The sequence below is a fragment of the Crotalus tigris genome, unplaced genomic scaffold, assembly GCF_016545835.1.
Source record: "Crotalus tigris isolate CLP2741 ecotype Arizona unplaced genomic scaffold, ASM1654583v1 scf7180000024304.1987388, whole genome shotgun sequence".
Classification (NCBI taxonomy): domain Eukaryota; kingdom Metazoa; phylum Chordata; class Lepidosauria; order Squamata; family Viperidae; genus Crotalus; species Crotalus tigris.
The window spans coordinates 723,304-749,601 of NW_024100476.1; the positions used below are offsets into that span (position 1 = coordinate 723,304).

At 40.2% G+C, this 26,298-nt stretch overlaps 1 protein-coding gene across 1 annotated transcript; it reads right to left on the reverse strand.

Moving 5' to 3' along the window:
• Nucleotides 1–964: 964 nt before the first annotated feature.
• Nucleotides 965–25,021, reverse strand: LOC120299659 (nucleolar RNA helicase 2-like). The gene is made up of 16 exons (XM_039324687.1): nucleotides 24,979–25,021; nucleotides 21,711–22,183; nucleotides 17,175–17,429; nucleotides 15,175–15,250; nucleotides 13,593–13,771; nucleotides 13,237–13,354; nucleotides 12,414–12,599; nucleotides 11,282–11,427; nucleotides 10,903–11,052; nucleotides 9,701–9,862; nucleotides 8,925–9,044; nucleotides 8,701–8,774; nucleotides 8,327–8,486; nucleotides 6,742–6,876; nucleotides 5,840–5,884; nucleotides 965–1,227 (listed from the first exon to the last, which is right to left on the reverse strand). The coding sequence occupies exons 1-16, from the start codon at nucleotides 25,019–25,021 to the stop codon at nucleotides 1,036–1,038; spliced, it is 2,514 nt and encodes an 837-aa protein (XP_039180621.1). The 3' UTR covers nucleotides 965–1,035.
• Nucleotides 25,022–26,298: the final 1,277 nt, after the last annotated feature.

Consider the following 26,298-nt stretch of genomic DNA (forward strand, 5'->3'; position numbering starts at 1 on the left):
GTAGGGTTGGGGGGGGTATGGGAAGGGGATTTGTTTTTGTAAAAATTTAAAAATTTTCAATAAAAAAAAAAAAAAAAAAATCTTTGAGAGATATCGCGTGAGCCAGGGATTGGCATCTCTGAGCAGCATGCTATACACAATGTACCAGAAAGAGATCTGCAGGATTCCCAAATAAAATACAAATTCTATTTAATTTTTTAAATATCACCTGAAAAAGTCAAGTAACATCTTTTAAATAAAATAGCCAATATTTACTTATACCAGTAAAGGAATGTATTATAGAAAAAGTAAAACACGAACAATACAATTTCAACTTCTGCAATTTTGATTTAAAATGTATTTTCAATTTAAGTTGAATAAATTGAATGTCTCCTTCCTCCATGTTAGGGCGTATACAAAAAAACCCCACATTGAATGCACTCTTCCAGATACATGGGCTTTAGAATTATATTCAGTTGCCTTTAGTTCTACTTCTGCCATGTATGTCCTTGAAGTTAATTTAACATCCAAGGCACCTGTCAGACTCATGGCACTGATTTAACTAAATTACCGTATTTTTTAAAAAAGGGAAGCCAACTGAATGAATAAATATCTCAATTTCCAAGAACTGGAAACTCGGTATGAAATGATCCTCAAAAGCTTTCTTAAAAAGCAAGAATGGATGACTGTGTAGATTCACTGTTTCATTAGAAATTCTCATTGGTCTGGAAAAAGTGAAATAATACAGAGAATGGGGGAGGAGGACATATTCCACGACATATTTTCAAAATTTCTAACATGCCACCAATTTCCAAAGGTTAGAGATTTACTTGTGCCCAAGATATTGGGGCACTGCAACCGATTGTGACAGCGTAGCAGTCCTTGTGCTTAAATAATCTTTTCAACCTGAATTTTTGCAGCCCAAATTGAATGAATGAGACACATCCAGGCTAATAATTAAAACACAAATTGCCAGGCTAATAAATAAAGTGTAAATTAACTTTACTTATGCTAAAACAAGAAGTTCAAGTCCCATTTTGATATATTAACAAATTATCAAAAAGCTTGATTATAGCTCCGTTTTTGGCCCCTATTTCTGAATCGATCATGCCTGTTGAAACCACCGTTTCGTCTTCCATTCCTGAATTCCATGGCTGGACTTCGGCCTCCCTCACGTGGTGAATTTTCAAGCTCAGGCAATTCTGTTGCTACAGAAAGTTCCCAGCGTCTTGTATTTTGCCATGTTTCCTATTTTTTTTTAAAAAAAAAAATATTAAGAGCAGAACTGACAAAATTGCATGCTGACCAATATTTACTACTCAAAAGACACTGTTTTCAAAGCATTTCAAAACTTGGTATTAAGATAACACTGAGAAAACAGTGTAAGTGAAGGTTGCTTTCATAAGTCTGAAGCACCTTATAAAACAATAATAGAAAAGACAACTTATTTAACCCTTGAATAAGAAACAATCCATTCCTTAAAAAAGGATGTACAACCACCAGCAGCACATCCTCAGCCTAAGTCTTAGGCTAGGGGGTTTATCAGAGTGACAAAATGTGCATTATGATGTCATCATGAAGTTTTCATAATTTGCTCCTTGCTCCCCACTGCATTGCCTGTGCCTACAGTATAGATTGGGTCTTCAAACTTGGCCCTTTTATGACTTGTGGACTTCAACTCCCAGAATTGAAGTCATAAAAGGGCCAAATCTGAAGACCCCTGGAGTAGATCAACTAACTGGAATGTTAGTTTTCTATTCAGCTAGAAAAATACAAAAGGTTTAAACTAGGTGGATAAAACTTCATCCTAATTTTGTACAGCCCAAGCTTGGGAAGGCATCACATGGTCAGCAACTGCCTCCTGAAAGGCCAGCCCATGTGGGAGGAAGAAGATAGCAAAAAGTCAGCTGAGGGCAGGTGGAAAACAACAATGGCACTGAAGTGCAGTACAGTTGGGGTGCAGGACATAGTGCAGAGTGGCTAAATGGGCAGAGAGGGGGGGAGATGGGTGGGGGGAATTGGAGGTACTCATGCCATGACACCACCATAATTTAGGAAACATGACACAACTGCTACTTAATGAATTTCATTCATTTTCAATTGGGGCAGAACTAGGGGTAAAGTATGGAAGAGCGAAAGACGTCCTGGGAGTCCTAGTGTCTACTACCCTACGTGCCATATCAAGCCCCATCCTCCCATTAATATTGTATGCCACAGCAGTATTAATTCAGTTCAATCACAATGGCCTATTGGTAATAAATATATGCCCCCAATGGAGCAAAAACCCCAGATCAGAGTCTCATAGGCTAAACTGGAAACTTATGCTGCTGATCTTATACAGTATCATTGTTGAATCCAAATTTGCAGACCTGGGAGGGGACTTCAATGCTAGATTTGGGTCCCAACAAACACAGCCTCTATGCACAGCACGAATGCCTCCCCTCAGCCCTGGAGCCAATGGATTCCTTCTCGGCTGCTGCTCAAATGTTAGAAATCAAACTCTGCAAGACTCTGCACAGCTTTCAGGCTAAATTTCTACATTTTAAACAGTGCCCTTGAAAGTGCCGACCCAGCTGAATTCACCTATTTAACCGATCTGGGTCCAGAATGACCACTGTTGACCGTATAATTGTCTCTAAGGTCCGCCTTATTTATGTCAAGACCCTAACGATCACCTTTCAACTTCACTCTGGCCACTAGTCTTCAGGCAAGAGATTCATACTGCGGGACTGCTGCCCACCCTTCCTAATGCCAACTGGAAGGATTTATTGCCAAGTCAAGTGTACCCACCTCCAAATTAAATGATAGCTGAGCTATTGGCCTCAGATTGCCTCTAACCACCCCTAACATCAGCTGAGCCGCCTGATGCATTCTGGGAGAATTGTAACACCCTTACCCAAGAGCTCCACCAGCATCTAACCCAGTGGTTCTCAACCTTTCTAATGCCGTGACCCCATAATACAGTTTCCCATGTTGAGGTGACCCCCAAGTGGGTGTGGCCACCAATAAGAGGGAGTAGGACAGCTAGGGAAAAGGGAAAAAAATGGCGGACAGTGTGGTTTGGTGACCCCTGTGAAATGGTCATTTGACCCCAAATGGGGTCCCGACCCACAGGTTGAGAACCACTGATCTAACCAGTAATAACAGTGCCCATGAGGCAACAACAGCACCACTAAAGTTCCACAAGGACTGCGTTAATGCTGTCAACGCTCTTACTATCACTTATCAGGTTTATGTATCACCAGTGACAGAGATCAAAAATCCTGTGGCTCAATTAATTAAGACTGGGGAAGGTCCAGGAAGAGACTAATCCCTCCAGAGACCATTAAAAACAATATGGGCCTCACTCTTTACTGGCATTGACACTTATGGTTGAGTCCCCAAAGATTGGGGGGCTTACAATTATTGACCCTATATATAAAAAGGGGGGGAAAGGTGATTCTACTGATTATAGACTAATTCGCCTCCACAACACAATCCATTCTGTTGGCAGGGTAGGAAAACCTATAGGGACTATGTTGCTGAAAATGTAAAGGAGTTTGATGGCCATCTTCTAAAATCCTTAAGAGAAGAAGTGCCCGCTATATACTTACAGCACTCAAATTATTTAAAGCCAAGACAATACAACTTCTTTATGGTGCCCAGCTGGGCCCTTTCTCCAATTAAGCCAGGGGTTCTCAACCTTGGCAACTTTAAGACTTGTGGACTTCAACTCCAAGAATTCCTCAGCCAGCAAAGCTGGCTGAGGAATTCTTGGAGTTGGTCCACAAGTCTTAAAGTTGCCAAGGTTGAGAACCCCTGAATTAAGCGATCAAAAACAGGCTTCATGAAAGTGGAGGCTAGAGTGTGGGTGACTCAGACTATGGTTTTTACACCTTGGCTGTTAACTACTAGAAGATTTTCAATCCACATGGAAACAAGAACCAGCAACTAAAATTTCATCTTTCAGTTTCTCTTCAGTTCTTCTACTCAACACAAGTACAGAATAATCAGGCCAAAGCACTCATTAAAAAGCATGAAGCAGACACAGCGTTATTAACTGGATCTAGCCAGCATCCAACATTTACTGCCAGTGAATCCAACAGGTACCGTATATGCCGCCATATTAGGCGACCCGGCGTATATGACGACCCCCACCTTTATAGCCGGGCCGCATTCCTAGAACGTCGTCTTATACGTCGGAAACTACCAGTATTTCCGGCGTATAAGACGACTCAGCGTATAAGACGACCCCCGTTTTTGGCGCCGATTTCAGCGCTCGCGGAAGTCATCTTATACGCCGGCATTTACGGTACTCTGCCTTCCCTACGACATACCTAACCTCGAAATCCCTAATCTCCTTTACTGGGCAAAACAGTATAACCCCATTAACAGCTGTCCTTGAACGATTCCTTGCCCGGAGAGACAATGCCCCTGTGACTCTGGACACACAGAAGCAACAGAGCATGTGCTCCTCCAGTGCCTGTGCTACAAAGACATTTATATTAGCCTTATCTTGCCCATCTCCCTGCCGCTTTCAGTTATCAATCCTGCTACAACATAAAATGTGGCCGGATTTTGTGCAGCAGTGCTCAAAATTGGTTGGATGATGGGCTGTGCCATAAACTAGATTTAATGAGTATCTATTAAAATGCTCTGTAATTGATGTGGTCTTCCATATACTAACCTTTTTATGTTCCCCTACACCAGCGGTTCTCAACCTGTGGATCGGGACCCCATTTGGGGTTGAACAACCATTTCACGGGGGTCGCCAAACAACGTAGTCCGCCATTTTTCCCCCCTTTTCCTTAGCTCTGCTACTCCCTTTTATTCTATTGGCTTTTGAAAGCCAATAGAATAGACTCTCTTGAATAGAGTCTAATTCTATTGGCTTTCAAAAGCCAATAGGAATTGTCCAGGCTGTCTCTGCCCTGCTGAGCCCGCCAAAAGTCCCATTCTGCAAACGGTGCTGCAAGTTGTCTGCAGCGAAGGCGAGCTGTCTGGAAGTTTCCACCCCTCCCTGCTGAGCAACTACTAAAAATGTAAGTAAAAGAGGGCCAGGGGTGGGAGGTGGGAGGCCGGCGGGCGCAGGGAGGGTTGCTGGCGCGCGTGGGGCCCGGCGGGTGGCTTACCTCCCTTGGGCTGGGCCAGCTGGTAACCCAGCCGGTGGTCGGCCTGCTCTGTCTCTGCCACTTGCCAGCTACGCCTCGGCCAGCGCAGGGGGCAGCACCAAGCATGCGCGGCGCTCCCAGGCAGGGAAAGTCGACTTACGACCGGTTGGGTAGTCCTCGACTTACGACCGGTTGGGGGTCACGGCATTAAAAAGGTTGAGAACCACTGCCCTACACCCATCTAGTGCTCCTACCCCTCCTTTTCGATTCTTATAGACTTTTATGTATGCTTTCTGTTTAGCATCTTCTAGTTTTTCATCATTGTTTAAAACTCTTGATTAACTTCTTTACTTCCATCCTTTTTAAATGACTGTACCCCATCCTCCTTCTACAGATCTTTGTAATTAAGATTTAGTGTGACACGAAGCAGCAGCAAATGCAGCAGGCCAGGAGAAGCATGAGATCCTGGCTTAATGAATGCAGCCAGGACCAGTAAAACTGCCATCACAAAGTGGTGTGGTCACGTGATGTTTCACCTAACAACTGCATCGCTTAGCAGTGAAAATTCTGGGCCTAATTAGTATTATTAAATAAGGGCTGCATACTTTTGAGTTCACTCTGGCATTTCATGAAGTCTCTTGCAATAGTGGACTGTGAAACAAGTATACAAGTAAATATATTTAAGATCATCAGAGTATGAATGACAGCTGAAGGGCATCCAATGGCATGAGCTACTCAAGATTGATTCACGTTGGAAACTAAAATCTTACCTTTATTTTATTTAATTCAGCTTTTGGAATATCAAAACATACACCCTTAAAACAAGAAAGAGACAGAATATCAGTCAATGAAGAAATTCAAAACTCTAAAAAACAGGATACTTGCATTAACATACATGTTTCAAGCAATAGATTAGTCAAGTGACATCAGTATTTAATCTACTGACCTAGTTGTAACAGTTGACCCACACAGGAGTCCTGAATTGTAATTTATTCATAAATTATAAACAACCATTCAAGTCCAGGTTTTTTTTCCATTTAAGTCCAAAACTCTTCTGGGTAAAAATGTCTATGGAAATTCTCAGTCACCTGAGTCATGATGTCCAAAAGGTGTTTTTTTCATGAGGTAACTGGACTTTCTTGTTTTTCTTGAAGACGTTTCGCTTCTCATCCAAGAAGCTGCTTCAGCTCTGACTGAATGGTGGGGAATGGCAGAATGCAAATGACCAGCTGTCTGCAAGGAGTATAAATCCTGCCATTCCCCACTATCTAGTCGAGTGTTTCTCAACCTTGACAATTTTAAGGCATGTGGACTTCAACTCCCAGAATTCCACAGCCAGCATTGCTGGCTGTGGAATTCTGGGAGATGAAGTCCACATGCCTTAAAATTGTCAAGGTTGAGAAACACTGATCTAGTCAGAAGCTTCTTGGATGAGAAACAAACTGTCTTCAAAAAAAAAAAAAAAGTCCAGTTGCCTTGTGAAAAAAGCACCTTTGGGCCTTCTGGGTAAAATTATTTAGCTATATAAATCTTCCCCAATACCTTATCAACACTGTAATCTGACTTAAGTTTCACTCATTACAAGATTAGGCAGGAAAGAAAGCAGTTACTAGAAGAAAATTGTTAAGTAATACCTATAACCCATATAGGCAGGGAGAAAAAAGTTTCTTACCATTTTTCCTTTGAGAAAACACATTCTGGATATTTTGTTGTCAATGTCTTCGCCCAATTGTTCTTTCAGACCCCTCCAAGCGTAACCAGTGGCATGCATTTCTACTGAGCACTGAAGTATCATGGTCACATAACCCTTTGTTTAAAAAAAAAAAATCAGTGATACCCATTTATGATGAAGAGTACAATTATTAGTGCATACACAAACACAAAATTACTAAAACTATTATTGATCAAAGAATGTTGAGAGATCTGCTAAACAAGTTTTTCAACCAAACAAGGGGTGACCCGCTGAAAAATGGGATAACAGCAGGCCAATGGGCAACATAATAATCAACAAAAAGGGAAATATATAGAACATAGACACATAGGACTGGAAGGTACCTTGGAGGTCTTCTAGTCCAACCCCCTGCTCAAGATAGAAAACATTATACCATCCCAGTCAAATGATTGTCCAATTATACATGTATATTATTATACATTGGGACGTGTCTAATGTATCTCTGAATCTACTTCATCAACAGCATAAGGATAACAGTCAACTACTTTTAATTTACACTGGCTTTACTTTATGAAACACATTTAATACTTCTTGAGACTGAAACCATTGATTTGTAATATAGGAAACCCCAGTTCTTAATTGTAGATTTCTTATACAATATTCATATTTTTATAATTTCTTAAAAACTCTTTGAAATATTCAAAATCACAGGTTTTTAGAGGCAAGGAGGGCATTTGGACCAAACAGGAAACATATGAAGCTTTAACTAAATATATTGCCATTCGGTTATTTTGGCACATTCCTTGTAGTTTTTAAAAAAGTTTTTAAAGTATCATTAATAACTGATTAACTATCTTACTTTACTAAGTCAATTTTACATGAGCGCTAAGCTGAAATTTGAATTTCTTACCCTGTAGTGACTAAAGGTATCTAAATGTGTTCATTGTAGAAAATAATTAAATAATTTCAGGAATTATTTACTTAACTTTGGAGACATCATGCTTTTTACTAATTTATACCAATTTACTAGCTACAGTTGTACTTGGATAGTTTAGAATAATCCATGTCCTGGTAGCATCCTGCCAACTGCCATCAAAGTTATCTTCCTTACTCTCCACGGTACCCAACAATGTACTGACTAAGCTTCTATATCCAGGAAGACTAGCGAGTATAATCCTCAAAGGTGTTGGTATTGATCTAGATCAGGGGTAGGCAACCTTGGCTCTTTTCTGACTCGTGGACTTCAACTCCCAGAATTCCTGAGCCAGCCATGCTGAGGGGAAAGGGAGAGGTTTCCATGCTGAGCCATGCTGGCTCAGGGATTCTGGGAGTTGAAGTCCACGAGTCATAAAAGAGCCAAGGTTGCCTACCCCTGACCTAGATATTCAAAAGCACCAGTGGGGAAATCACTGCCAAAGGAGCAAATGTTTATATTTTCTTAATTGTGATTATCAACTGTACCTGTAAAGGCCTCTTTGAAAACATATATATAATGCATAAATTTTAAATGATTCCTCAGGTTAGATATTGCATTAGGAAAATCAGGATGTGCGTAAGTAACTATGAAACTCCGTGTATTTATTACCACATCAGAGTTGAGCAAAGAGCGCTGTTCAATGGATGTAGCTCCTGAGATATGAGCCAGGGCTGCAGCCAGAGCTTCCACGGCCCCTTTTTCTTCTATCAGCTGTTCAGCAGATTGTCTGAAGTAGTCAATGGCAGATGGAGGAACAGAATCCAAAGATCTGAATGAAAATTTTTAAGAATCGGTATTTACAAAACCACTAAAATGAAGAAGGAACTACTCGTACTTAATGAAACGTTCAACCACAAATTAATGTACAGTGGTAGCAACATCCATATAACACAGATGATAAAAAAAGGAGTGGGGCTTCTGTCATAAAACTGCTTATCTCCCTTCAGATACTAACTTTTACTTAATATTTAGGATTAACATACCTGATTGCATCTTTACTGGAAGCTTTAATTATGTCTGTTGCTGTAGGAACACCTACACGTTTAAATGTAATGCCCTGAAAATAGAAGGCACACTGTTTCACTGACAAAACTAGTCCTAAACATTTTAGTCAAAACAGTAAAAAGCACTTTAAAAACTTGTACAATGTTTAAAAAATTACACCACAGATGTCATAACTTCCATTAAGAAATTCTGAAATAATTACCGCTTTTTGTTCTACTTGTTTCAGCTGATAATCTTCCCTGCGCTGGTAGAAACAGATACACAGCCCAGTCCGTCCAGCCCTGCCTGTGCGTCCAGAGCGATGAATATAAGACTCCACATCCTTTATAAAGAAACATTCATATGATATACGTGTTGTGGAAAAACCCAACACTTTACTTACAAATATACAGAATATTATACTCTTTAAAACACAGCATTAATGAGAGCAGAAAGATGAAAAGACGCTATCTTTGTAAACCATGAAATTATTTATATTACCGTTGTGTGACATTTATAGCGAGAGCTCAACAAATTTTAAGAATGTTTGAATAGATTAAAAAACAATCTACTTAGAAATCACTTGAATAGTAAGATGATGTTTGAATAAATTTACACTATTATCGGTAGAATTCCTGAAGAATTATGAAGTATTCATGGATATGCCTGGAGTAATAGCTGCTTTAATGACAATAATGGAATCCTTGTAAAACATTTGGAAATTGGCCCGCCCTCAGACCCCAATATCCTGATAGACAAGATAGCAAATTTTAGCTAGCAGTCTAAGAGACGGAATAAAGTTCTATTTTTGAAGAAATAAAAATAATTTTGCAACTTTCTCACTTCCACTGTGCCACATTTTCCAGTAGGAAAAGTAAAGCAGCTCAAATGTGTCACTTTAACTAAGCAACATTAAGCAGCACCTTTTGGTGCAAAAAACTTTTCCCTCTGCCCAAAACCAGTTTTGTTTTTTTTTGTTGTTTTTTTTTTTTTTTTTACCTTTGGTGGGGAACTCTGTATTACCAGATCAACCTCTGGAATATCTAAGCCACGGGCAGCCACATTAGTTGCAACCAGTACTTCAAACGCTCCATTACGAAAGCCTTTCAAAGTGACCTCTCTCTGTTTTTGTGGAATATCACCATGTAAAGATTGTGCGTCCTGCATACATAAAAAAAAGTAAGAGATTAAGAGAATTGTCCAAATAACAGGATTGATTCCCCCCAGTTCTACTGAAATGTCAAAATCTCTGCTTGACAGACTATATTAGAGGGTACTCCAAATATTTTGAAGACTAAACTGCCTCAAGACAAAAACATGGCAGATAACATCATAATACCACATCTTAGAATTAGAAAAAGCTCATCAGAAGTGTCCATATTTTCCTTCAACTAATCTCCAGGATGTTATTCATTCCAGAGCAAAGCTTCCTTTTCCCTTGTCTTGGTCTCCTTTTGAATGGTACCTGCTTATGCCTCATCTACTCCATCGCTCATCCACTGCTGCCAATCTGGACCCAATTCCTGGCTGTCAAGTCTGCCTCTTTCCTTAATCCTGACCCCTTATCTCTCAAAGATGTGCAAAGACTTCTATGGCTGCCATCCCAGAATACCATAGAACAGCTGGACATCTACTTGGTGAAATTCCCCCAAAAAACATTTAGGGCATTTGGAAAATCAGAGACAAATGGTTAGAAACATTATTAAAGAACTGAGGTATATTAAAATAAAGGGGAAATAAATACAATATGGAAATCTGTCACAAGCCTCATTTTACTTGAACTCTATACATCAGGTTTTGTATTAAAATATATTAGGTCACAAACTGAACAAAAACTATATATAAATGGAAATTGGGATTGGTATTAAAGCTATCCTTTGGAAAAAAGATAAAAGCTTCAAGGGGGAGAAATCAAGCACGGAAGACATAAAGTCTCACTGAACAGCAGAAAAGTGAAGAATGTCAGATAAACAAGGAAAATTGTGTTCAGAAATTTTTGAGGGATCAAGAGGTATTGCAGTTATGGATCATAAGTAATAATAAGAGCTTAAAAAAGAAAGAGAGGATCAACCAGTTTGTGAATGTGAAAGTATTTTGAAACAAAATACTCTTAATGAATATTCTCATATCTGAATAAGTTGTTAAATGCTCTCTGGTGTTCTATTCTATTTATTCTTTTTCATACTTTTGTGTCACTCTACCTGTTTTATTGAGGCATTAAGAGCCAGTTCAGTTGCTTCTTTTTTTGTTTCACAAAATATTATGGTTCGTCCATGACTCCCGCTGTAGACTTGAATGACATCTCCAATCACTGCAGCTCTTTGGGACCAATGACATTCAATGGCCAAATGCTGTCAATGCAAAGCCATATTCATTAGCAGTTAACAAAGAGAAACGGATGGGGGTGACACACATAAAAAATGTGAAATTCCGATTGCACAGTCATGCCCGCCATCTCAACATTTTCTGCTAGGTCCTGCAGACACCCTTCAAAAGGGGTGTGCATGCATTCATGTTTATGATTTCCATCCAGATGCAGTAACAGTGTTAGTCTTATGCCGTTATAAAAAGTTAATTTACCTCTACAGTTGTAGCAGTTTTTTTAGTCTTCTTTCCAATGAGATCAAATTGCTCATATTTGGATTTCATATATTTCTTTGCTACATTGTAAACCCACTGAGGACAAGTTGCAGAAAACAAGAGTGTCTGTGGATTATCTTCAGAATCTTAAACAAACAAATAACACATATCTCTTACAGACTTTTAGAAAATCATATGCATGCTCATAAAAGAGCAAAGCAAGAAACATTTATATGATAATATCTAGAAATACACAACATTTTTTTAATCTGAATGCCCTGCTTTCAGTCTGCATCATGCCATTTGAAAAACTAAACAGACTTCAGGTTTCAAACATTCCCCAAATGAGGAAAGGAGCATCCAAGGATTTGAATTCACAGTGTTTTGTACATCTCTAATCATTGCTATGTAAAATATAATCAACAAAAGAACTCATCTCAGAATAAAGGGCAAACTGATTATTTGTGTGCTATCATTATTGCCAAATACTTTCAAAGTATTTTTGGTTGGGCCAGCAAGAAGTAAGGGAAGCAATTACAATGCTTTTAGTATACAGGTGGTCCCTGCTTAACAACCACTCATTCAAACTTGCAATTACCTCTAAATAAGTGGTACTTATGAACAGTCCTCAAAGGTTCTGGCTTGTTGCAGTGTCGCTGTTGCACTGGTCACTATTTGTGACATTTTTTGCCAGCTTCCTACAAGCAAAGTCAGTGGAGAACCAGTAGGGTCGCAAATGATGACATGATGTCCTTGCCTAAGAATGGCATGGGAGTCTCTTAAAGACTGCCAATTAGGAATCACTAGAACAGCTGTCGTTAAGCACTTTCCAAACACATCACTTAGTGATTTTAATTCTACTCCCAATTTTGCCTTTTGATAACCTGTATCCCAAGCCAGATATTCTAATACAGGTTTTTAACTACATTCCATTTCTTTATATTCAGGCCTTACTATTTATTACAATTGGTCCCAAATTACATTTAACACAAGAAGTTAAATTTGACATTGAATCAGTGATTGAGTGGACCAACTCGTTCTCCTAGACGTGCACTTAATCCCTTACATATACTGAGCATTAAAACCCAAGAACAGAAGATGCCAAAATGGAACAGGTAGACAATATACTTACCTTTCTTGTAAGAATTCATTAAGATTTCTTCTACTTGTTCAGCAAATCCCATATCCAACATCTGATCAACTTCATCCAGGACAACATGTCTCAATTTAGAAATGTCCAATTTATTATTTTGGAGGTGATCTTTTATTCGACCGGGAGTCCCAACCAGGATGTCAATGCCATTTCTAATTAAATCCACTGGAAGGAATTTTAACATTTTATATATTAAACTTAATGCTTAACTCTAAGAATTATTATAAGGCTACTGTTCTGAAATCTGTCAGCATTACTTATTTATGAGTTTGAACTATATTGCTCTCCAAACAAGTTCCAACAATTTTCATTTTTGTACGTTTAATACATATTCTAAATAATTTTAAAAGTATAAGAATCTAAAGCTACAATAAGCATTACTTTAAATTAAGCACCACTCTAAAGTATCTAGAGCAGGGCTCTTCCAACTTGGCCCTTTTATGACTTGTGGACTTCAACTCCCAGAATTCCTCAGCCAGGCATCCTGGCTGATGAATTCTGGGAGTTGAAGTCCACAAGTCATAAAAGGGCCAAGTTGGAAGAGCCCTGACCTAGAGCATCTCACCAAAATGTTCCTTCAAGTATGCAGAAGATTAAAAAATTTTTTTTTACTTTTTGATACTTTTTAATAGCACATTAAAATAACATTACAATTTCTTCACATTTCTGAACCCAACAAATGAAACTGATCCATTACAATACTTTTTAAAAGTTTTATGGACCAATATTATAATGCATATTTTTTTTAAAAAAAAATAGTTTTTAAAAAGGTATTTTTAAAAGACAACTTGTACTTTCTTACATTGTCCATTATACGCCGTTCCTCCATAAAAACAAGCCACAGTAAGTTTCTTTGTAATATCTTTGAAGTCTCTGGCAACCTGCATTGCCAATTCTCTGGTTGGAGTCAGAACTAGTACCTAATTGCAAACAAACAATTATTTGTGGAATGTGGTACAATTAGACAGCGCTAAGAGAAAGTTGAATCATTCCCCCCCCCCTTTCCACCAAAAGTAATAAAGATGTAAGGCAAATAGATCTGCAGCCTACACGAGGAGAGCAGCATCACTATGTACTTTTCATGTAGAATTATATGAGTATGATTAATGTATTTTTGTCCCCCTACTCAAGGTTGCAATTTTATCGTGACTTCATTACCTTTGGGGAACGGCCTCTTTTTCTTTCTTGTGGATCTCTATCAAGTTTTTCAATCAATGGAATAGCAAAGGAGAATGTTTTCCCTGTTCCTGTCCGAGCTTGGGCGATTACATCTTTGCCTTCAAGTATCGGCATGAAAGTCTTCACTTGTACTGGAAACAAGTAGGAGACGCCACGAGCTACGGAAGAATACTATTAGATTTTCTCTACAAAAATATATGCTTATCATGATCGGTCCTTAATTTTTCTGTAACAAAACTTTAAAAAAATATACACTATAGCAGTGGTTCTCAACCTTTTTAATGCCGTGACCCCCAACCGGTCGTTGAGTCGAGGACTACTCAATCGGTCGTAAGTCGAGGACTACTCAACTGGTGCAGCACCGTTTGCAGAATGGGACTTTTGGCGGGCTCAGCAGGGCAGAGACAGCCTGGACAATTCCTATTGGCTTTTGAAAGCCAATAGAATTAGACTCTATTCAAGAGAGTCTATTCTATTGGCTTTCAAAAGCCAATAGAATAAAAGGGAGTAGCACAGCTAAGGAAAAGGGGAAAAAATGGCAGACTGCGTTGTTTGGCGACCCCCGTGAAATGGTCGTTCGACCCCAAATGGGGTCCCGACCCACAGGTTGAGAACCACTGCACTATAGAGACTATGCTAGAGTCATTTTTATTAAATACTTTACAAATTACTACACCCAGTCACATGGAGTACATCCAAGTCCAGCATTCTATCTAAAAGCAACATCATCTGCCAGATCTATGATTCAAATCTTTTCTTTTTCTTCCTAGAACAGTGTTTCTCAAGCTCAACAACTTTAGCATGTGTGGACCTCAACTTCCAGCCAACATAAAATTGAAGTCCACGTATCTTAAAGTTGCTGAGACTGAGAGTGATCTTGAACTTTAGAATGATTTGAAAAAAAATTCTGAAGACAATCTCCCTACAGAAATATGCAAGGTATCAATTGTAAAAAGATTTGGTGTTTGCACCAAGAAATTATAATCTCTCATTTTAAACCAAGCTATATATAGTTTGCATATCTAACTGAAATGTTGTATGTGCCACCAAATGTACTATTCCCCAACTTTTATCTCTGAGCTTTTCCAAAGAAGGTGAACTGTATTCATGCCTTTACAGGATCTATAAGAATCATAGTCACCTCAGAATAAGCCAAAATTTGACCCCTTACTTCCAAAAGAAAAGAATGACTAATATATTTAGCTGAAAACCAAAGATCTATGCAGATCTTTTTCAGACAGTAACTCATCAATGAAGTTAGGCATATTTCAATTATACTGATTCTCATCTGCTAACATCAAATCCTCTAGTGCAGAGGTCCCCAACCTTTTGGGCACCAGGGACTGGGTCCATGGAGAGAGCACATGGTTTTGTGTACTGCCTACATCACACGAATGGGGCTTTGCTTGTTTGTGAGGCCCGGTTACTGACATGCTACGGCCTGGTACCGGTGCATGGACCAGGGATTGAGGACCCTGCTCTAGTGCAGGGATTATCAGGTTACCAGATTTAGAAAATAAGTGTAAATTTGCTTCAGGCTGAAAACATTCAATGGGTATACCTTTCAGAAGATCAACAGTTGCTTTAGAGATATCAAAATTGGCAAAAGCACCTTCCTTTTGTTCTGCTGTTAATTCCTGGTTTAAACAAAAATAAAAGACAGTTACAGAAAGCATAAGATTTTAATTCCCAAAAAGTATTTAAAGAACTGAAAGAAAAAAGCATTTACAGTACTCAATACCCACACTTTCAAATATTCCCAGGGGAAAAAAATTAAATGCAACTATTGTTATAATTTCTTTACAGAGTAATAATGCATGTATGTATGCATGCATGTGTGTATGTAAATAAATAACACAAGACATGCTAACAGTATTAAATACAAAGTGCTCCAAAGATAAACATCAGAAATACAAAGAGTAGGAAAATATAAAATGGAGGATAAATACTAATAACTATATTGTGGTATGTTCTACCTGATAGCATGCACCATGTAGAATATGACAAAGGAACACTGGTAATTCTAAAAGGTTGTTTTCAGGTATTAACATACAGAGATCTATTATTTCATAGCTTTAGGATTTGATTACTGCCTATGTTTAACAAACATCTGAACCTGCCTGTTAAGTTGCATCACTGGTCTACGGAGCTTAGTATTGAAGATTGGCAGTTTCTTAATCATGTACGGAGTTGCTGGATCAAGGGGCCCTGCTCAGCATCACTCATGCCCTGATCTCCTCCAGGGCGAACTATTGTAATGTGCTCTGCCTGGGGCTGCCTTTAATGAGCCTGCAGAGGCTTCAGCTGGTACAAAATGTAGCGGTGCTGGCAGTTGTGTGTGCTCCCAGAAAGGCACACACTGGCAAGCTGCATTGGCTGCAAGTCTGCTTCCGGGTCCAACTGAAAGTGCTGCTTCTGGCCTTTAAAACCCTTCATGGCAGGTTATCCAAGGAATTGCATCTTTCCAACTATATCTCCCATAACATCCGGTCCAGCAGGAGATGCATACTCCAGGCCCTGTCTCCTAAGCCAGAGGTCCCCAACCTTTTGGGCACGAGGGACCGGTTACGTGGAGAGAGGTTTTTCCGCGGACCGGAGGGGGTGTGGTTTTGTGTGCTGCCTGCATCCTGTAGATGGGGCTTTCCTTATTTGTGTGGCCCAGTTGCTGGCATGCTGCAGCCCGCTACTGGTCCACGGACTGAGGGTTGGGGACCCCTGCCCTAAGCAACTATGTTTGGCAAAATCCAAGAGATGGGTCTTTTCTGCCATGGTACCCACTCTGTGGAACATCATTCCCACCCCCCCGAAGTGAGATTGGACCCCTCCCTTAAAGCATGGTTATGTCAACCGGCTTAGGGGGGGTCTCACAGAAGATTTAATGAGGTGGTTAGATTGCATATAACATCTATGCTCTCTCTACCCTGTTTTTTTGTTTAATATTATTTATGTTTTAATTTTAGAATATTTTTGTAATTATTTTTTATGTTTTTATTGTATAACCACCCAAGAAAAGTCACATTTCGGTGAGATGCACGGCAATAAATATGTCTTGTTGCAGTGTAGTCAGTCTTCATTTAGAGACAACTGGGACTGGCTACTTGGTCATTAAGTGAAGCAGTCACTAAGTGAAACCATAACTGCACTGATGATCTTACTTCAGCTTTCCTTTGCTTTTCAGACCTGTAAAGGTCATATATCAAAGGATTGGTCACGAAGTTACTTTTTCATCATTTGTTGTAATCAGTCACTAAAACAAGGACTACCTATATATTAGTAAACATCGTAAGAAAGTGGCTCTATGTCGCAGTATTAACATACTATATTTAAAATCAGAGAATGAGATATGCAGCTTGATTCTATGCTTATTTATTCAAACCCCCAGTCTATAAAATCATGTTTTTATAATCTCAAAAATATTCAAATAGAAATGCACATAAAGATTACAGTAATGAGTCACCAGGATTACATTTTGCCCTGACATAGCTGTAAAATTTCTGTTCTTCTTCATAGTATTAACATTCTAAATAAGGGATATTTAGTACAGAGAATAAATAATCTTACCTGATCTTGATCACTTTCACATTCTGTATGTGAATCTTCACTAGAATTATTCTCCTTTTTTGAGTGCTTTACCCCATTACTCATGTGAGAGATTGAATTGCATTTTGCAATTGCATCTTCATTTTTATCAGCCATTTCTTTCTTTTTTTTCATTTTCTTTGGTTTTGGTGGCTCCAAGTCCAAATCCAGTAATTCAGTCTCAACTAATATATGCTTTTTCAGTTTCTTCTTTTCTGCTTTATTTTTTTTATCCTTCTGTAAAGCAAACACATTAAAGAAAAATATTCAAATTATTAGACATACTTTCTTCAATCCCCCCCCCACAAATCATTTTCCTAATATTTATTACAATGTTAGGAATATCATTTTATACAGAAGAAACTAAGCAGATCGGGCTACATTATTAGGGTAGGCAGGATGCATAAAATGGAAAATGTGTTTTGTTTGGGATCTGAAAACAAACACCACAAACTGAATTACACACTAGCTAAACTCAAAGATGGTGGCTCTGGATTTTGATTGAGACAAAACCTGTAAGGATCTTAGGGCATTGAGCAGGGCATGACTTGCACATCCCACCCCTCTTCCTTTTTATGGCCTATGTTCTGACTTTCCCAGGCCCTCCCTTACTTTTATGCTCCTCAGGTCCTTTTTTTTATTACACTGCAAATTCAAGTACGGCATATTTAACTGGCCCAGGCAACCTGCAACATTTGCCTTTCCTTTACTAGTCAACCACCATGGCTGAATCCAAGCATGGAATACACAGCTCACCCTTCCTCTCCTCCCATCTTCTTTTCCCTCATCTCTGCTGCTCCAATGGCCACTGCCCGGGTCCCCCAAATCCTACCCTGACACACATCTGCTTGGGACACGGGTGCTTTAAATTCATTCCTAGACCAAATCCATTTGTATCTGCTCTATGTCCAGATTATCCAGAACTGCCTGCTCTGTGCATTAAATGGTAATTAATGGTCCATCCACAAAATGTACTATTGCCCTAGACACAAAAGACGAGATTTAAAGAGTGCATAACCCATCAGGTTTTAGAACAGCTACCCTTCTACTAATTAAACAAATCACATTTTTCCATTTGGCATAGTTTTCATAATACAGTATTTTACAAGAACAGTTTTAATGCATATTTCAATGTAGTTAAATATGCAATACATTTAAGTGATGTTTATCAATTTATTATGTTTATTTTTGGAATTTCATTTTTTTCTTTTTATTTCACTTGTTACTATAATTTAATAACTAATTTTGTTATTTAATTTAAAAATATACAAGGCTGCCCAACTCAATACTAATCTGTGTACCTTACAGTAAAAACAGAAGAAGCACAAATTAAAAAAAAAGACATTCAAAGAAAAATGTTTTAAATTTTAAAATGTGATTTTAATTGGCTTATGTACATTGTTTTCTCTATTTCTTTTTAAAAACTGCAATAGAATTATTAAAAATATAGGAAACAAAAAGAGTGATTTCTTCAAATTATTCTTTTGTTCATTGCCAAAACCAACAATAATCCATGTTTCAGGAATATGTTACTGTTTTTAAGCAACCAAGTCTGACAATTAAAAGCATTGAAATATATTCCCAAAGATGGATATTAAAGTTTAAAACAAGAAATTAAAGTATTATGCTCAATAATAGTAAATGTGAGAGGGACCTCGGAATCCTAGTGGACAATCACTTAAATATGAGCCAGCAGTGTGCTGCAACTGCCAAAAAGGCCAACACAGTCCTGGGCTGCTTTAACAGAGGGATAGAATCAAGATCACGTGAAGTATTAATACCACTTTACAATGCTTTGGTAAGGCCACACTTGGAATACTGCATCCAGTTTTGGTCACCACAATGTAAAAAAGATGTTGAAACTCTAGAAAGAGTACAGAGAAGAGCAACAAAGATGATTAGGGAACTGGAGGCTAAAGCATATAAGGAAAGGCTGCTGGAATTTGGTATGTCTAGTTTAATGAAGACATGACATGATAGCAGTGTTCCAATATCTCAGGGGCTGCCATAAAGAAGAGAGAGTCAAGCTATTTTCCAAGGCGCCTGAAGGCAGGACAAGAAGCAATGGATGGAAACTAATCAAGGAGAGAAGCATCCTAGAACTAAGGAGAAACTTCCTGACAGTTAGAAGAATTAACCAGTGGAACAACTTGCTTCCAGAAGCTGTGAATGCTCCAACACTGGAAGTTTTTAAGATACTGGACAGCCATTTGTTTGAAATGGTATAGGGCACAGGTTGGCAACCTGTGGCTCCGGAGCCGCATGCAGCTCTTTGAGCCTTCCCCTGTGGCTCCCAGCCTCCTCTGCCTTTGCAGAGAGAGACAGAGACAGAGACAGAGAGAGGCAATTGCCCTTCCCTGCTTCTCTCTCTCTCTGTGTGTGTGTAAGAGAGTGCACTCACAGTGTTCTCCGAGGAGCTGAAAAGCTTACTGGGCGGAGCTCCTCCCTTTGCTGTGTCTCTGCAGGAAGGGCAGGAGAGAGCTAGCTAGCCCAGCTAGGCTGACTCAGGAATTCTGGGAGTTGAAGTCCATGAGTCATAAAAAAGACGAGGTTGCTTACCCCTGAGCTTGTTGGACAACAGCTTGAAGCTTGCCAGGTGAGCAGCAGATAGGAGGGGGGGGGAGAAAGAGAGAGAGAGAGGGAGGGGGGAGAGAGAGAGAGAGAGAGAGAGAGGAAAGAGAGAGAGAAAGAGAGTGGGGGAAGAGGAGTGGCAGACCAAGGGCAGATAGAGAGGGAGGGAGGGAGAGAGACAGAGAGAGAGAGAGACCCTTTTGACATCTAAAATGAAGATAACACTGCATATATCCTTTTTTTACCTTTGTGTGTATGTAATTTTATTCTCTTAAAGCATTCTCTTGGTGATCATTGTTTTAATAGTATGGATATTCCCAAGAGTGATATTTTTACTTTTATTTTTGATGTGTGTGTGTGTGTGTGCGCGCACACACACACACACACCTATAATAAAGGTAAAAAAGGATATATGCAGTGTTATCTTCATTTTAGATATCAAAAGGGTTTTGCGGCTCCCGGTGTTTTGTTTTTGGTGGGAAACGGGTCCAAGTGGCTCTTTGAGTGTTTTGGGTTGCCTACCCCTGGTATAGGGTTTCCTGCCTGAGCAGGGGGTTGGACTAGATGATCTCCAAGGTCCCTTCCAACTTTATTATTATTATTATGGATCATCGCACAGTCAGCCAGATGTTCAGACTGGATTTGGCATTTTGTCTACCTATCGAGTCCTTACCCAGGACCTGGGATAGGCAGATGTGGATGTTTGATGGTATTACAGATATCGTCGCAGGATGGAAGCAGTTCCTAGTAAGGCCGCCTTTTGCAATTGACTAATAGCGAATTTGTCAATGCCAATGGTGTTCAAGTGGTGCTCCAGTTGTTTTGAATTATTATTATTATTATTATTATTATTATTATTATTATTACAGTGCTATATATTTAAATGAGACAATTATGTTTCCTTCACCTGGATATTCCTTTTACTCAAACCTAGGACCTTCCAGATGTATTTTGATTCCAATTCTTGGAATCAATCATCTCCTAACAGACACCCAAAATATGGTGCAACTCTTAAAGAGAGGAAACTTTATACAGAAGGAAAAAAATTAGCCAGATGTAAAATGTTTAGAAATGCTGAAAATATTCAGAAAAAAGTAGAAATATATAGAAATGGAAATGTACAGAATATTGTACAGGACCTTTTACTAACTCATTTTGTATAACAAAAACAACACTTTTGTTACGAATACCTTAATTTATACATAAAATGATCGTATTTAGTGCATTTGTTGCCATGCATACTATTTTATTTTACGTGCTGATCTACATAAACCTTGAAATTCTAAGATCTCTTAAGTCTGTCAGTCTGACAAGTTGGTCACTATAAAGACGGGTGAAATTAGCATTTAAATCAGGGGTCTTCAAATTTGGCCCTTTGATTTGTGGACTTCAACTCCCAGAATTCCTCATTCCACGCTGGCTGAGGGATTCTGGGAGTTGAAGTCCACGAGTCAATAAAAGGAACGAGTTTGAAGACCCCTGGGTTAGCATTTTAAGGAAAGCGGAGTGATGCGTTCCGGCCTTTCCGCTCCTCCACGTGTTCGTACTTTTAGAACAAGGATGAAGGAAATAAACAAGCTTGTTAGATCTGCGCACAGACGGCACGTGAAACCTGGATTAGAAAACCTTTTTGTGGGAAAGAAACAAGAGCAAAACATGAGCCCCCACTGGGGGTTGGGGAAGAATCCATTTTTGTACAGGAAGAAAGCCCAGGGCAGGGGATGAAAGACGCAAGCCCTAAGACCAGAAAGCACACGCCGCCGCCCCCCCAGCCCCGATCCCCCCGCTTCCGGAGCCAGGCCAGGCCGACACGCAGCGAGCAGGCCGCTCGACTCCCCGCGCAGCCGCGTCGTTTCCTGGCCCGCTGCCCCGCCTTTGGCCCCTCCTTCCCCGGCCGCTGCTGCAGCCGCTGCCGCCACGAGGCTGGCCCGCCGGCTGGGCGCCTACCTTGCTCTTTTTGGGGCCGCTTCTGTGCGGGGCTGCCTCGAGCTCCGTGGGGGTCTCGGGCTCCATGTCGTCCTCGCTCTGGGACTCGAAGCGGGGGGCCGCGGGCATTTCCTGCGTCTCTTCCCCGCAGAGGTGATGGCAGAAGCGGCTACTCGAAGCCGAGGCCGGCGTGAAAGGAAAGAGCTCCGCCCCGCCGGCGCTGCGGAGGAAGAGGGGCGGCGCGGAGCGGCGGAGGCGGGGCGAGATGGTGGCCGCCTGCCCCGCAAAGCGCCTCGCCGGGGCTGATGAAAGGCGAGCCGGCAGACCGCCGTGGCCCTCCGGTGTTCTGCGGCTGGAGAGTCCTCCGGGAGGGCCGCCTCGCCCGCCTCTGGGTTGCAGCGGGGCTGTTTTCGGCGCTTCCCGAAGGGGACGGGGGCGAGTGGATAGGAACTGGAAAACGTGCAGGAGGGAAAGAAAGAAGGGCAAGCCCTTCCCTGCAAGCTAATAAGCGGAGGGTTTGCGGAGTCGCTGCCAAGGTTTGCGCGGTCCGAAGTGAGAGAGAGGCTAGGAACCGGCTTACCTGGGGCTGAAGGCGTTTTGTCGGATGATTTTCTTTGGGGGGGAGGGGGGCACCTCGAAGAGGTTTTTTTTATAGCTCTCTCACTGATCTATGGAAAGGATTCGCACAACCGGCAGGGATTAGGTAGGTGGGTTTAGGTTTCCATAACGTTGATAAAATAGCCTCCTCTTTGCTCTATTTAAAACGGGGTGATGCAGTCAGCTTGTCGGGGAGGGAGGAGGAGCACACCAATCTCGGGGAAACGACGACAAATGGTATATTAATGAAATATGATAAGCAGTGAAACTACATGAAAACAAAACTGCATGGAAAGTGTTGAACCAATGGGATATGAAAAGTGAGAAAACTATCAACAATGGGACAATTTCCGTGGGATAAAGGTAAACAGAAAACAAGCTGATTGCAGATTCCTATCTATAGTGAGAAGGGAGAGGGGTGAAAGTTCTAAGACTGATTTATGACTATTCTTTTAAAGCAGGAGTCCCCAAGCTTGGCACCTTTAAGACTTGTGGACTTCAACTCCCAGAATTCCCCAGCCAGCATGGTTGAAGTCCACAAGTCTTAAAGTTGCCAGGCTTGGGGACCCCTGCTTTAAAGGGACAGTTTGTAAGAACTGGAAAGCACCTTGAAATGGACAATATGCTTGATTGGGAATCTATTCCGAAGCATCAAGTGTGGGGGGAAATGCACACGCAGCAAACTGCTGTGCTTTCCCCCCCCACACACAAACCTCATAATCTTTTGATACCCTTTGTCTTAATGAAGTAGCCAGAAGGTCATCCCCTTTTGACTTAATGCCTCACCTACCTAAACAGGTAATATGCTTAAGTTCCTTCTCCTATTTTTTCCTGCCTTTGTTAGTTCCTTTTCCTGTTTGCTCTTTACCTGGTCTTTGATCATGTAATGTGTTACTAGAAAATAGTTGCTTATATGAAGGAATTTTCCAATGAAGAAACTTTATGTCAGCATCTAATGGTTAAACTTACGAATGTAAAATGTCAGCATTTAATGGTAAAGCCTATGTATGTAACAAGTATATAAGAAGCAATAAACTCAGAGCTTGTCAAGCTGTGTCCTCAAAACATGCCTGCGTCTTTTTCTTAGCACCTTACAATCAAGTATTCTGTGTAGACCAGGGTTTCCCAACTCCAGGTCTGTGGACCAATACCGGGTCACGGCATGCCAGCAATTGGTCCACACAAACAAGCCAAGCCCCATCTGTGGGATGCTGGCAGCACACAAAACCACGCACCCTCCGGTCTGTGGAAAAACCTCTCTCCACAGAACTGGTCCCTGGTGCCCAAAAGGTTGGGAACCTCTGGTGTAGACTAAAGCTTTGCAAAGATTTCTACATCTGGGATAACTCAATTGGGTGGAGCACAGCAGTCTTAAGAATCCCCAGCATTCCAGGGACAACTGTATCACATCTGTCTGCGACCATGCAGTTGAAGCTCTGCCCAGTGTTTATATCAGGGCTGGCTGAGGAATTCTGGGAGTTGAAGTCCACAAGTCTTAAAGTTGCCAAGTTTGAAGGCCCCTGGTTTATGTCCTGGATGCATTAAAAATGGACTGCTTGCAGGTGGTCAGTTTCAGCACTGATTTTTTTTTGTGAAAGTTTTTATTGGCTTTTTTGCCCATTCAGTAATAATTTTTCAACAAACGCGCTGAGTTTACATTCGCTAATACATATTTAATTCCTAATCCTTTATTCTTTCCTCTAGCCAGCATGTGATCTATATGCCCTTGAGCTTCTGTTACATAGATGGGCCCTGTTTCCTTTCCATCTCCCATATTTCTCCTTCAAAAACCTTTCCCTTTCAAAGCACAATTTTGTAGTAAGGAGGGGGAAATCGGTTTTCTCTTGCAGTTAAGCCACCAGCTAGAAACCAGGAGGCAGTGAGTTTTAGTCCTGTTTTAGGCATGGAAGCCAGCTGGGTGACTTTGGAATCAGTTATTCTTTCTCATCCCAGCCCACCTCACAGGGTTATTGCTGTGAGGAAAGTAAAAGAATGAAGGAGTATAGGATAAGTTTGCTGTCTTGAGTTATTTATAAAAAAACTAATAAAAGTAGGATAAAAATTGAATAAATACAGATCAAGTTGATCAACTCTTGCTCATCTATTTATTATTCTGGAAGGTTGGAGTGAGCCTGGTGTGCTATGCTGTTCCTCTACTATCTCTTATCCTATTTTGTTCACAGCTCAACTTCTATATTTCACTCTTCCAGTGGAGGAGCAATTTGGAGTCTCGTGTTTCACACAGCACACTCCTAGCTGGGGGTTAAAACTTTATAAACCATTGCCCGGAAGAAAACAGGTGCCCCAATGCAAGCCAGTATTGGTGTATGACAGGGGTCTTCAAACTTGGCCCTTTTATGACTTGTGGACTTCAATTCCCAGAATTCCTCAGCCAGGCACGCTGGCTGAGGAATTCTGGGAGTTAAAGTCCACAAGTCATAAAAGGGTCAGGTTTGAAGTGTCCTGGTGTATGAGGATGAGGCCATCACGTGAGTCTGCAGAGCCCATATTTCACAAGGTCAGTATTTCCAAATCTAAACTACAGAGAGTAAAATATGGGCTGCATCAGGGAGGGGTCTGGGTTTTCTGGCAGTCACAGTCAGAGGAGGGTTGGTGGGTTTTGGCCAAGCCAAGCCCAAGTTGGCCAAGCCCAACTACAGCCCAGTTCTCTGAAGATGTCTCCTTTATGTACCCTGGAAGGTCTTCTGATGAAATAGGTTAAATGCTGGTTTCATAGTGGAAAGCATTAGATGGACTTCTGTTGCCTCAAGGGTGCTGCTGGCAGGACAACACAAAGACCAAGTTGTGAGAAGACAGCCATGAGAAATTGTTAGTGGGGCATATCTGCACTGCAGCAAATGGAACATGTGAATGAACTAACCCACTGTGGCGGTTTTCACACCACAGGCTGAACCACAAGCTACATATAGTCCTCCTTTAGTGATTGCCTCAGACAGTGACAGTTCACAATTACAAGGATGACTTTACGACAATTCTTGCATTTTAGACCTTGGCAGGTCTGTAAAAAGCAAAAGAAGATCATAAGCAGACACTCTTTCACCTCCTGAAAGTTTTGCTTAAAAACCAGATTGCTGCTCCCAATTGTAGTAGCTAAATGAGGAATGCTTGTAATACTTTTACTTTGCATCTACTCTACATATTTTCACATAAAATTATATTTTTATTTTAGGAATATTCTTAGCATGAACTTGCAATACTTTTATCACTGAAAAATATGATTTATCAACCACCATTTTGCTGAAAGGTCTGGAATGTGATTCAAATGAAGGCATTTATATTTGATGGTAACTTAATAATAAGTGTTCCTTGGCTGATTATATGAAAGACAAGCACTGGTTCAAATTAAAACTGTTTTTTAATGAATGTACAGAAAAACAGAAGATGAGTATCAAAATAATGTAATAAAAACACAAACAAAATGCTGACAAGGAAAAGCATTACATGGTCAATTACTACAAAAAATTGAGGGGAAAGTAGATAAAGATAAAACCTGTCAATGGCTTGCAACTGGATCATTAAAGAAACTGAAAGCTTGATTTTGGCTGCCCAATATTAAACTATTTGAATTAATGCAATTGAGGCCAGAATTGAAAAATTATCAAATGATTCAAAATATATATTGCGTAAAGAAGCAGAAGAAACATGGATCATATATGAGTTTATGCAAGATGACACAAAACTGATTGTAAACAACAATCTAACACAGTCGCCAAAATTATTTACTGGAACATCTGTAAAAATTATGTAGTCTTTGACTTACAACAGTTCATTTAGTGACTGTTCAAAGTTATGTCACTGAAAAAAGTGATTTATGACCATTTTTCACACTTATGACCACTGCAGCAACCCCATGGTCACATGATCAAAATTCAAACGCTTGGCAATGGCATGTATTTATGATGCAGTGTCCCGGGTCACGTAAATATTTTTTGTGACCTTCTAAGCAAAGTCAATGGGGAACCCAGATTCACTTAACAAACTTGTTACTTAC